The sequence below is a fragment of the Palaemon carinicauda genome, chromosome 45 (assembly GCF_036898095.1).
Source record: "Palaemon carinicauda isolate YSFRI2023 chromosome 45, ASM3689809v2, whole genome shotgun sequence".
NCBI lineage: Eukaryota > Metazoa > Arthropoda > Malacostraca > Decapoda > Palaemonidae > Palaemon > Palaemon carinicauda.
The window spans coordinates 10561522-10575549 of NC_090769.1; the positions used below are offsets into that span (position 1 = coordinate 10561522).

Genomic DNA, 14028 nt, shown 5'->3' on the forward strand with positions numbered 1-14028 from the left:
TTAAAAGTATCCTGCAATTGATACAAGAGTATGCAGTGTCTACTCCTTTGGTACTAGTGATAAAGAAATGTAGAATAAGGCAGTGATCCGAGGTCAAAACACCATCGTCAAATGAGAAATACACTGTTTATATGCATTACCTTAGAACTCTTATATCAATAAAGCAGTATGTAACTACCAAATGAAATGATTCAATATTCTTGACTCATCACCCTAGGCTTATAATCTTGCATCACAAAGGATATAAATAATTACAGCTCAATAAATTACAATTTTTAAAAAAATACCGTACTTACGAAATAACTGATATGCGATACATATATGTTCAATTATTTCACATGAAACGTATTCATTTAGAGTAGACCAAGTATCAATGGAAAAAAATTTTAATTCATAGATGGAATAATGCAAATACTACAATGTGCTCTTCTTTTTAGGTCATGATCCTATACTGGGTCTGATCCATTCTTCAAAGAAAATCTAGTGCAATTTTGTGGAAGCAAACAACTGCACAAAAATAGCCCTTTATATATCTAAGTGATTTAAAACTCTAACATTCTGTTTTAAGAAATCCTCTTAACTATATAGAACTGATGTGAATAACTTTTCTGCCTATTAATTTTATTTTCAGCCCTTTATCATATGTAGTTAATTCATTATAATAACAATACTCATAACATACTGTAACACAATAGTTTACAACCATTCTTGACCCTCATACAACTTTGTCAGGAAGAATGAAAAATATTGGAGAGCTAGGGTGAGAAGCAACCAAAGAGAATGGATGCAAGTTGAAAAGTCAAAAGTGTAGCGCTGCAGGCAGCTATAAGGATGCTGCAAAAACCTCTTTCGTACTGTTAACATTGTATTGCACATCACATACTGAGAAAGTACCCCTCTACAACCTCTAGTTAAAAATAATTATCCATCTCTATCTAATACTCAGTCCAAAGATAACATATTCATCTAAGATTTACAAATAAAAAATTTTTCCATTCAAAAGGTTTCACAAACTCAGTTTCATGTTCTGCATCTATTTACCAGTAAACAAAAAATTTGTAAACAACAATTTTTTTTAATAAAACCATAGTACAAATTCTGTCATATACAGTAATAGTATTCACAAATTTTACATGTCTACACTTTTATAAAGCTGGACACTCGTCCAAACATGTTTTCCACTGTAAAAAGCAGTATAAAGGTATGCCATTTAATGCCTACGACAGTGTCATCACTACAATACATCAGCGCACACGGTCTTGTGTGTGACACAGTTTTTCAATAAAAATGACATGACCCGATTTACCAACCCTCCTTATTCACCCAATCTTGCTCCCTGTGATCTATTTTTGATTCTCTGAATAAAGAAAGTCATCAAAGGAAAATGTTTTGCAGATCTGAGAGAGGTTAAGAAGAAAACGACAGAGACATTACAAGCATATCTTTGCAACAATTCCAAAACTGTTTTGTACATTGGAAAACACGTCTGAATCGGTGAACTGCTTCACTAAGAGTATACTTTGGAGGTGATTAAAGTGTAGACGTGGAAAAATATCTGAATACAATTATGTGACAGAATTTCAGTTCTGGGAGGTACCTCCTCATATACTGAAATATTGTACATACTGTTCTATTAGAATCTAAGCAAATTTATATCTAAAAGAAAAATATTTCCTGATGGATATTTTTTTATGAATATGGTATATTTTTCAAAAAGCTATTCATCAAGAATTTTGACAAGGTAATCTGCAGATGATTTCATTTTATAGTCCCTGTTCCAGAGGGCACAAAAATATTAAGAATTGGAAGGCTTCATATTTCGCACTTGTATCCTCCCCTGACACTCCCTCCCACCCGACCTGAAAACCTGTTCCAATGAAGTCTGCTAAAACTTGAGATTTTCCTCTAGCACACCTAACCAATCAAAACCATTCATATGATATGCAATTAAATTTCTTGGAAAAAAAATCTCATATGATATGCAATTAAATCAATCGGAAAAAATATGGCAAATACATTACTGTATATACTATTCACCATAAACTGGTGTCAAACATTGACAAAGTTGTCATCAACTGCAACCCACTCCTCCTATTCATTTCATTAACCTATTCATAATCATTAAAAATTCAAGCTCCATAATATTACTGGATATCATATGCTGTAAATCTCCAAAATGAAAGATTCCACACATTAACTTTTAATTAAAAGCTTTGCCGTATCCTACACACTAACCTCCTCCTACTTCACATGACGTCGCCTCATGTTCGCCTTTCACCTTGTTATACATTAACTTCTGTCCCTTGCTGAGCTAACAACCATTAACATTGGCTTTTAAACGAGGTTTGCCTTTTTGGTTTTAGGCAATAACTCCTAGCAGAAATATAAAGAAATTCTATGACTCAACACAGACACTAATTTAGAAACTCTCTTTCGGCCATATTGTAACTGTTTATCCTATTACTGTACTTGAGAAAGAAATTTCTTTTCCATTAACATTTATCCCATATATTTTCAACCAATGATAACCCCTGATACAGGTATAACAACGAATAAAGAATGCTATACTTACAAAATGGATCTGAAATTCAGCAGAAGTTCACAACAAATAAGGGAAAAAAATTATACGGAAGTAAAATGGTAGGATAGCACTTATAATTACTGAGCTTGTGATGCCAAGAATTTCTTGATTTCTGCCAGAAGTTCACGCTTTACAGTATCTGGTACTAAGTCTGTAAAAAAAAAATTACAGTATGGAGCAAAAAATTTTGGAATATGTACAGTATATATACAAAATTTACATATTTCTTTTTTAAAAAGATAAATTTGAAAGAAATTTGTATTTTTCCTTTGACGGGGATATTACTTTCGGCGAAGCTAAAAGAAGAGCCATGAGAATTTTAGCGAGATAACCACCCCAACCGCTAGTTGCAGGAGGGGTAGGGGTTGCCGACTACCCTGCTCACTCACACACCTGGGTTGAGCCTCTACTTTCCTTTTAGGCAGGACTTTCTTGAGGGATAGGGCTGGCGGTCCAATTTGTATAAATAGCTCCAGGTTTCTATCGTTAAGAAAAAATACAAATTACTTTCAAATTTGTTATTTGTTCCGTCACTAAATTTAACTCCTTACCTATTTACAGAGGATGACTTACCTCTTAGTTGGGAGGAAGCCTGCGCCAAATGGTTTTGGCATTTGACCCGGGGTTCTCTTTCCTACAATATAGATCGTAGGCAGTAGGATCCCTGACCTCACTAAAATGGTCATTCTCTGTACAATTAGGGGCCTGCGCAAGCTGTGTTTGTGATACTATTAATGTGGCTAGTCTAGTAATAGTATCTCGAGGCATAGGAATTCGAGATTACTCGCAAGAGGTAATGGGGACGCAACAAGTATTATTATTTCTATACTTAGGATACACAAGCAAAATGGATCTTACCTGCAGGGAGGCGAGACCAGCTGGGCTGAGTACCATGGTGCTGATTCCTACAAGGGGAAGAAGGTGAAAGAAAGAAGGAAGCCAGTCAATCTATTGTACTCATTCACCCCAGACTAACCTGGGTAACCTCAGCCCTCAACCCACAGCTACTTGTCCATCAAGGAGCTTGAGGTGTTTTAGACCACTGGTTGTGGTCCTGTAGGTTATGTTTTGCAGGTAGTGGATGGACAAGGTCATCTGACGCTTTCACACTCCTGCCTGCAGTACGTGCGCCACTGAGTACAGGTAGTTCTTTCTGAACGCCAGGGACGTTGCAATGCCCCAGACGTCATGAGCTCTGGGTCACCATTGTGGAGGAGGGTCAGGATTAGGTGCAAGGTCAATAACCATGCAAATCCAAGAGGAGATTGGATTTTCCATGACCTTCCTCTTGACTTTCCCTATGCTAACAAACCTTGCTGACACACGGAGGGCGAGCTGCTGCTGTTCGTTCTTTTAAGGTAACACCTTAGACTTCTTACTGGGCAAAGTACCAGTTGGTCTATATCTGCAGTTACAGAATGGAGACTCTATCCTGAAGGGACTGAATCTAGGATATGATACCCCAGATTTTGAGTCTTAGCAATAAACTCAGGGATGAAGCCGAGTATTACTTCTCCCCATTCTCTTGAATGGGAAGATGTAGGATAGACCATACAGTTCACCAACTCTCTTACCCAAATCCAAAACGATTAGGAACACCGTTTTAGGTGTAAGGATGCAATCTGTTGCCTGGCAAAGTTTTTTATAGGGGAACCCTTAGAGACTGACGGACCCAAACAACGTTTAAAGGAGGAAGTCTCACTTCGGACTCGGGACAAGTAATCTCGTAACTTCGTATGAGAAGATGAAGTTCCAACGAGGAGGAAACATCTACTTTCAGTTTGAAGGCGAGACTCAAGGCTGAACGGTAGCCTTTGTTTGCCGAAACCAAGAGAAGCATTTCTTCCCAAAGGTGTACAAGGAACTCCGCTATTGTTAGACTAAAGGCTTCGTGGTGAGTGACACCCCTTCCACGACACCAGCCACAGAAAACCGCCCACTTTGCCTGGTAGACTGACGCTCTTCAGCGTCAGAGGTGTCTGAACATCCTTTCTGTAACTCGTTGCAAAAAGCCTCATTGAGAGAGGAGGTGCTGGACAAAGCCTCTCTGAGAGAGGAGGTGCTGGACAGTCCCCAGGCATGAAGCCGAAGCGAAGCTACGGCTTTGTGAAAGATGCTGGCATATGACTGTTAGAGTAGATCGTGTCGTGGAGGAAATTCCCTCAGAAGCTGCAAAAGGTCCAGGAACCACTCTGTGTGAGGAGGAGAGCGGCAAGGTGGCGAGAGCTGCATTGTGGCAGGTGAGCGCTCACGCGGCTGGGGAGACTGGTAGACGTTTCTGTCAAGAGAGAGGGTTTCCCTGAACAGGGATATGATCTCTCGTCACCAGAAAAGGAGATGGTACCTTGTGCGAAGGAGTGGGATGAGAAGTCAGCAAGGCCAGCTTGGCTGGCGTGTAGCAACCAGAAGGGTAGTGACGAGGTAGGTCATGCAACTGCTCAGTCAAGCGACACTCCGACGCTGCTGGATACAGAGCAGATGTTTAATGATGAGATCCCAGGGATTGTCATAGCGAAAGCATACAATGTGCACTATAACATGACAAAAATAATAGCCATCAACGCGGAAGAATATCCTTAAGCGTTGAAAATGTTATTTTCATTAGTAAAATAAATTTTTGAATATACTTACCCGATAATCATGTAGCTGTCAACTCCGTTGCCCGACAGAATTCTACGGAAGGGATACGCCAGCGATCGCTATACAAGAGGGGGGTGTACTCACAAGCGCCACCTGTGGCCAGGTACTGCAGTACTTCTTGTTGACACCACCTCAATTTTTCCTCGGTCCACTGGTTCTATGGGGAGGAAGGGTGGGTCAATTAAATCATGATTATCGGGTAAGTATATTCAAAAATTTATTTTACTAATGAAAATAACATTTTTCAATATTAATCTTACCCGATAATCATGTAGCTGATTCACACCCAGGGAGGTGGGTGAAAACCAGTGTACATGTATATCAAGAAGCTAAGTATCCCGTATTTCATATTATCAGTTATTCAAAATAACAATGAAATTATAAGTACCTGGTAAGGAAGTCGACTTGAGCCATTACTCTGCCTTAAATAAGTTCGTCTTCCTTACTGAGCGCAGCGTTCCTCTTAGGAGGCTGAACAACTCTAAGGTGCTGAAGTATCAAGGGCTGCAACCCATACTAAAGGACCTCATCACAACCTTTAACCTCGGCGCTTCTCAAGAAAGAATTGACCACCCGCCAAATCAACAAGGATGTGGAAGGCTTCTTAGCCGACCGTACAACCCATAAAAAGTATTCAAGAGAAAGGTTAAAAGGTTATGGGATTATGGGAATGTAGTGGCTGAGCCCCCGCCTACTACTGCATTCGTTGCTACGAATGGTCCCAGGGTGTAGCAGTACTCGTAAAGAGACTGGACATCTTTGAGATAGAATGATGCGAACACTGACTTGCTTCTCCAATAGGTTGCATCCATAACACTCTGCAGAGAACGGTTCTGTTTGAAGGCCACTGAAGTAGCCACAGCTCTCACTTCATGTGTCCTTACCTTCAGCAAAGCAAGGTCTTCTTCCTTCAGATGAGAATGTGCTTCCCTAATCAGAAGCCTGAATAGTAAGAAACTGAGTTCTTAGACCTTGGAAAAGAAGGCTTCTTGATAGCACACCATAAGGCTTCTGATTGTCCTCGTAAAGGTTAAGACCTTTTTAGATAGTACCTAAGAGCTCTAACTGGGCAAAGTACTCTCTCCAGTTCATTCCCCACCAAGTTGGACAGGCTTGGGATCTCGAACGACTTAGGCCAAGGATGTGAAGGAAGCTCGTTTAGCATAAACCGAGCTGCAAGGAACATGTAGCCGTTTCAGATGTGAAAACTATGATCCTGCTGAAGGCGTGGATCTCACTTACTCTTTTAGCTGTTGTCAAGCACACGAGGAAAAGAGTTTTTAATGTGAGGTCCTAAAAAGAGGCTGATTGGAGAGGTTCAAATCTTGATGACATAAGGAACCTTAGGACCACGTCTAGATTCCAGCCTGGAGTGGACAACCGACGTTCCTTTGAGGTCTCAAAAGACCTAGGGAGGTCCTGTAGATCTTTGTTGGTGGAAAGATCCAAGCCTCTGTGGCGGAAAACCGCTGCCAACATACTTCTGTAACCCTTGATCGTAGGAGCTGAAAGGGATCTTACTTTCCTTAGATGTAACAGGAAGTCAGCAATCTGGGTTACAGTGGTACTGGTTGAGGAAACTGCATTGGTCTTGTACCAGCTTCGGAAGACTTCCCCTTGAGACTGATAGACTCTGAGAGTGGATGTTCTCCTTGCTCTGGCAATCGCTCTGGCTGCCTCCTTCGAAAAGCCCCTAGCTCTTGAGAGTCTTTCGAAAGTCTGAAGGCAGTCAGACGAAGAGCGTGGAGGGGAGGAAGAGTCCTGGGAATGTCGACCAGCCATTGCAGTACCTCTATGAACCATTCTCTCGCGGGCCAGAGCGGAGCCAACCAACGTCAGTCGTGTCCCTTTGCGAGAGGAGAACTTCTGAAGTACCCTGTTGACAATCTTGAACGGCGGGAATGCATACAGGTCGAGATGGGACCAATCCAGCAGAAAAGCATCCACGTGAACTGCTGCTGGGTCTGGAATCGGAGAACAATACAACAGGAGTCTCTAGGTTATCGAGGTAGCGAACAGATCTATGGTTGGCTGACCCCACAGGGCCCAAAGTCTGCTGCAAACATTCTTGTGAAGGGTCCACTCTGTGGGGATGACCTGACCCTTCCGGCTGAGGCGATCTGCCATGACATTCAAACCGCCCTGAATGAACCTCGTTACCAGCGTGAGCTTTCGATCTTTTGACCAGATGAGGAGGTCCCTTGCGATCTAGAACAACTTCCACGAAAGAGTCCCTCCCTGCTTGGAGATGTAAGCCAGGGCTGTGGTGTTGTCAGAGTCCACCTCCACCACCTTGTTAAGCTGGAGGGACTTGAAGTTTATCAAGGCCAGAAGAACCGCCAACAACTCCTTGCAATTGATGTGAAGTGTCCTTTGCTCCTGATTCCATGTTCCCGAGCATTCCTGTCCGTCCAAAGTCGCACCCCAGCCCGTGTCTGATGCGTCCGAGAGGAGACGGCGGTCGGGTTTCTGAACAGCCAAAGGTAGACTTCCTTGAGAAGAAAGCTGTTCTTACACCACGCGAGAGAAGACCTCCTCTCTTAGGAAACAGGAACTGAGACCGTCTCTAGCGTCATGTCCTTTATCCAGTGAGCAGCTAGATGATACTGAAGGGGGCGGAGGTGGAGTCTCCCTAACACGATGAACAGGGCCAGCGATGAAAGTGTCCCTGTTAGACTCATCCACTACCTGACTGAGCATCGGTTCCTTCTCAGCATGCTCTGGATGCATTCTAGGGCTTGGAAGATCCTTGGGGCCGACGGAAAAGCCCGAAAAGCTCGACTCTGAAGATCCATACCCAGGTAGACAATGGTCTGGGATGGGACGAGCTGGGACTCCTCAAAATTGACCAGGAGGCCCAGTTCCTTGGTCAGATCCATAGTCCATCTGAGATTCTCCAGACAGCGACGACTTGTGGGAGCTCTTAAAAGCCAGTCGTCTGACGGAGCCGGACACAAGATCATGGTACTGCTGCACAGTCTGTGAACTGTCAACCATGGGGAAGCGAGGAAGTACAGTGACAACCCGAAGCTGTCTAGACTGTCTGGGTCGTACAGACAACTCCTTATCGGGTTGCTGAGGTTGCCGCACTGCGTCACAACAAGTCACTTCTGCTGGTTGTTGAACGTCTTCCCAGTGACACACTGACTCCGTAAACAAAAAATCCTCTAACAAGGACTAAGCTTGGACTGCATGTCTTGCAACACAGCTCAAGGTCTATGGGAGCAGGTGTGGTAACAGACGGGGTTAGCGACTGAAGTGGAACCATTACCTTCCCTGGAAGCATGTTATGCTTAAATAAAAGTCCATAGGAGGCTACGCAGCTAAAGGCTCCTCTCCAAATGACAGAGTCCTCAAGGGAATATCAGAAGGAGGGAGTAAAGCACTTTCTCATCTACAGGGACCATATCCGAGAAAAGCTAAGTTCTCTCAGTGAGGGTTTCACTGGTGCAAAAGCAGCAGACTAGAAGGCAACGTTATGAAACTGCTTGACAGTCTAGTGAGTTGGCAACAACCAAAGATGTGTGACTGAGAAGCATGCGGTAAGGTATGCAGAGCATGCTGTATGCAGAGCATGCTGTATGTAGAGCATGCTGTAAGGTAAGCAGAGCATGTTGCATGGCGTGTAACATTTCTCAGAAATTCCATGACCAGTGCTAGATTGAGTAATATCGCATTACTGTCCATTGAAAGTGCACGTGCCGAGGGAATTGATTTAGACTGTTTTGTTGATGAATTTGATAGCCGGCATGATAATCGTAGAATTAAGCTGCACTAAATATACGTACTATAATCTACTTCACCTCAGGAAAGGGAAACTCGCCCTGTTGGCAACACTGCATTACTTCATGCATGCTTGCATGGGGTTTTAATATCAACATAATATTTACATTACATTCATAACTCATGATTCATTTTTGTTTTGAAGATATTTTTGCCATATTTTTGCGATTTTGTTAAAAATATATTGCAAGGAATACATATATATATATATTTTTTTTTTTTTTTTTTTAGTAATACGAATAACCTCCATTATCATAATGTTTGTGTAGGCATACATGTATATGTTTTACAAATGCAAGTTATGAAAGTAATGAGGTGTTATTATTGTCATTTGTTATTTCAAAGTTGAATGGGAAGAGGCTCAAGCTGAGGAGAAAGTGGCAGATGCATGCGTTGAGGTGGCTGACTCATAGCATGAGGTTCCTGCCTCAAGAGTTGCGCTTGCCTCAAGGGTTGAGGTGGCTGCGCAGAGAGAGGCTCTTGACTCACGAGTTGAGGTTCTTGAGGTGTGAGCTGCGAGAGTTGAGGTGGCGGCTGCGCAGAACGCGGCTCCTGTCTCACGAGTTGAGGTTCTTGAGGTGCTTGCCTCGAGAGTTGAGGTTGCAGCTGCGAGAGCTGAGGTGGCTGCCTCAAGGACGGTAGAGGTTGTCGTACCTCAAGAGGTTGCTGCCTCGAGGATGGTCTTACTGCAAGAAACTCTTGTCTCAAGGGAAGAGGAGGTTGTAAGGCATAAGGCTCCTGCCCCCATTGTTGAGGAGGTTGCTGCGTGGTAAGAGGCTCCAGCCTCAAGGAAAGGGGAGGTTGCTGCACAGCGCTGGTATCTGGCAACTCCCAACGCGGCAGCTCACGCATGGAGGTAGCTAGAGGAACCTCAACCTCATACGTCTGGCAGATTGTACTGCGCAGAGGGGGAGGAGCGTTCGCAGGAGGAGGTGTATTAACCTTCTCTGCCTGAAACTCCTGCATCAACACCGCAAGCTGAGACTGCATTGTCTGCAGTATAGACCACTAGAGTTTAAGAAAGACAACAACAAACGGAGCTACTGTCCGTTGAGACTGAGGGTCTAAAACAGCTGGTGCGGCAACAGACGGAGCTACTGCCTGTTGCGATACCACCTTGCCTCTCTGGGAGGTGTGCAGTTGTCGTACTGCAGCAAGTCCGAACTGACCCAGGGCTAATGGCTACACCTAGGAGTTGGACTTGTGCGGAAGGGACCGACTTGCACTTAAAAGCTGCAAGATTTGGTCCATGGTTTCTGCGAGAAACCTCTTCCGCAGACGAGGAATAAAAGGGCTCTCTCGTCTTTGTGTGGGTGGGGTGATCACGTCGGCAACGTGTGTAGATACACCCGAAACCACGGAGGGAAAACGTCTGTTCGTCGATCAAGGCCTGCTGAACCCATAAGTCCTTCGACATTACTTCTCCCCTGGGCTTGGGAGCTTGTAAGAGGTCCCAGACTAGGCGAACAACTGGCACGAACAGACGAACCCTCGAACGCAACACTGTAACACTTTGCGCTAATCACTTATCACTTTTGATTTTCTGTTTGCACTTATTTCACTGAACTCGAAACTTTAAGTGGTTTGTACCTGAAACATGCAATTCTATCCTTCCTTAAAAGTTAGTAATTGCGAAAACAGAATTACAATGTAACAGAAAAATCTAATGAAAGATAAATAATTCAGTGGCTGGAAAGAGACTAAACACTAGATCAAATAAACTACGTTTAAAATCTCTCACCGCATAAAGCTTGAGAACAAGAATAAAACTCTAGAAACGTTTACCTTCTTCCCCTAAAGAGACTAGGGAGAAGAGCAAAAACGATAACAACGTTACTCGCTTGAACGAAACGTTTATCCTCCTCTCTCTCCCTCCGTCTCTATCTCTCTCTCTCTCTCTCTCTTGACTTAGAACCTGAGAGAAGAGCCCAATCATATATATCGTTAAAACATATTATTGTTAAAGGAAAAAAACTGAAAGATTTCCCAAATAAAAAGTTCCTTTATTAGAATTAAAACCATTAAGCTAAGAAAGAATGAACAAAACGCTAGAAACGGTTACTCTTACTGCAACGTGACACCGTGAAAATTCTCTCTCTATCGTAACGATAGAGCGCAAGTTGAACGTTCTGAACGTCAACAACTGCAGAGACAAAACAAAACGTTAGTTCAACTTTGAAAACAGTACGAGACTATCAAAGAAATTCTTTCAAAAACATTAAAATAGCATAATATGTTAACAGGTAAAACCGAAATGACGGGCTCAATGTTAATTAACTTCGGTACCAAGAAAAGACCGCCTACTATTAGGAAAGGTCGAATATAAACAAATATAAAAATTAATTTTAATAAGTTTATAATAAAAGGAAGTTAATCGAAGAGGCCTATAAGAGGCGGAGAGATATAAAATAAATCTATAACTTTTGTTAAGCAAAATTAAGAAAGAGAGTCTATACTCTCTTAGACACCAACACTTCCGTCTAAGGGAAGGGTCGGCCATTTAAAAGTGAAAGAGAGTTCATACTCTCTTCGTCACCATAATTAATCAAATTAATTCCAAAAGCTAGCTAAGCTAATGATAAAACTTCCTGAATAGCGAAAGCTAAACTCTAGAGCAAATACATCACCAAATCGTGAGCAAAAAACTCCAGAATCAACAGCGTATCCATGTAGGTCTAGCCGGAGGCACGACAGAGGAAAAATTGAGGTGGTGTCAACAAGAAGTACTGCAGTACCTGACCACAGGTGGCGCTTGTGAGTACAACCCCCTCTTGTATAGCGATCGCTGGCGTATCCCTTCCGTAGAATTCTGTCGGGCAACGGAGTTGACAGCTACATGATTATCGGGTAAGATTAATATTGAAAATTGCAACACGTTCAGCGATATCATCACGCATGGGCACAGTAGCAGAGTCAGGTATGGACAACATAATGCGGTAGTAGGTAGTAGGTTGGCCAGGGCACCAGCCGCCCGTTGGGGTACTACCGCTAGAGAGTTATGTGGTCCTTTGACTGGCCAGACAGTACTGCATTGGATTCTTCTCTCTAGTTATGGTTCACTTTCCCTTTGCCTATGCATACACCGAATAGTCTAGCTTATTCTTTACAGATTCTCCTCAGTCCTCATACGCCTGACAACACTGAGATTACCAAACAATTCTTTTTCACCCAAGGGGTTAACTAGTGCACTGTAATTGTCCAATGGCTACTTTCCTCTTGATAAGGGTAGAAGAGACTCTTTAGCAGCTGGTAAGCAGCTCTTCTAGGAGAAGGACACGCCAAAATCAAACCATTGTTCTCTAGTCTTGGGTAGTGCCATAGCCTCTGTACCATGGTCTTCCACTGTCTTGGGTTAGAGTTTTCTTGTTTAATGGTACACTCGGGCACACTATTTTATCTCGTTTCTCTTCCCCTTGTTTTGTTAAAGTTTTCATTGTTTATATAGGAAATATTTATTTAAATGGCATTGTTCTTAAAATATATTATTTTTCCTTGTTTCCTTTCCTCACTGGGCTATTTTCCATGTTGGGGCCCCTGGGCTTATAGCATCTTGCTTTTCCAACATGGGTTGTAGCTTAGCAAGTAATAATAATAATACTAATTAGTGTATATGACAAATTCGTAGATAATTTGTATTTTTCCTCACTATACAAACCTTAGCTATTTAATAGGGGTTATTACTTTCGGCGTAGCTGAAATGACAAGCCATTAGAATACTTAACGAGGGTTTACTACCCCACCGCTAGCTAGCGGGGGGTAGGGAGGGTAGTTTGCTACACCCCCACCCCCCTCACACACACCTGTGCTTGAGCTCACTTTGCTTAGAGGTAGGACTTCAAGGGGGATAGGGCTGGCGGGCAAGTTTGATTAAATAGCTAAGGTTTGTATAATTAGGAAAAATACAAATTATCTATGAATTTGTCATTTGTTCCGTAACTGACATACAAACCACGCTATTTAATAGGGGTGACTCACCCATTAGGAAGGGTGGAAAGTCCCGGCCAGTACTAGCTTTAGGCTTTGCCCGGGGACTCAGTATCTGAGTGTGTCAGCACTCAACAATAAGGAGTCCCTGCACCTCGCTAGAACCTTGCTACGCAAGGGCTGCGGCCTACGTAAGCTGACCTGTAGTCCTTTAGATGGAAACTTTAGGCTAGGACTCTCCCAATACCACCTCGTCAGGGTATGGGGACGTGACAGTATTAGCTTAATACTGTACTAGGAACACAAGGAAACATGGTTTACCTGCAGTGGTTCGAGGTCAGCTGTGCAGAGAACCCAGGATGCTGCTTTCACCAAGAGAGGGGAGGATGAAGAAAAGAATAAGGGCCAAACATACCTTCTCATTCATGCAGACTAAGACTGGGTAAACAATGCCCTCAACCTTCTGCTACTTGTCCATTAAGGAGCCTGAGGTTTTAAACCAGCTGTTGTTCAGCCACCACAGGGCCGATAGAAAACGTATCGAGCCTCCTGTGGGTCACGTCTTGCAGGTAGTGGGCTGTGAAGGTCGTCTGACGCTTCAACACCCCAGCTTGGAGCACCTGCGTCATTGAGAAGTTTTTCTTGAAGGCCAGGGACATAGCTACGCCCCTGAAGTCATGTGCTCTAGGGCGACGTGACAGAAGAGGGTCTGGATTCAGGGACAGATGGATCACCCTACGAATCCATGCCGAGATGGTGTTCTTGGTAACCCTCCTCTTAGTCCTCCCAGTGCTCACAAACAATGCCTGCACCTGGGGACGTACTGCAGCCGTTCTTTTGAGATATAGCCTCAGACTCCTTACTGGACACAGTAGGAGATGGTCTGGGTCATCTGTTACAGAACGAAGACTCGAAATCTGGAAAGAGTCGAACCGAGGGTCCGGCACTCTCAATCTTAGCAATAAACTCAGGGACGAATTTGAACGTTACCTCCCCCATCTCCTTGAATGGGCGATGTCATAAGAGAGACCATGAAGTTCACTGACTCGCTTGGCCGAGGCCAAAGCTAGTAGGAACACCGTCTTCCAAGTTAGGTGGCG

At 43.3% G+C, this 14028-nt stretch overlaps 1 protein-coding gene across 1 annotated transcript in view; it reads right to left on the reverse strand.

Annotated features, from left to right (window-relative positions):
* Positions 1-1117: 1117 nt before the first annotated feature.
* LOC137634983 (transcription and mRNA export factor ENY2-like) overlaps positions 1118-14028 on the reverse strand; it is a 32582-nt gene continuing 19671 nt past the window's right edge. Inside the window, exon 3 of the mRNA XM_068367584.1 lies at positions 1118-2732. Coding sequence (XP_068223685.1) covers positions 2659-2732 — 74 coding nt within the window. The 3' untranslated portion in view covers positions 1118-2658. The remainder of the gene's footprint in view (positions 2733-14028) is intronic.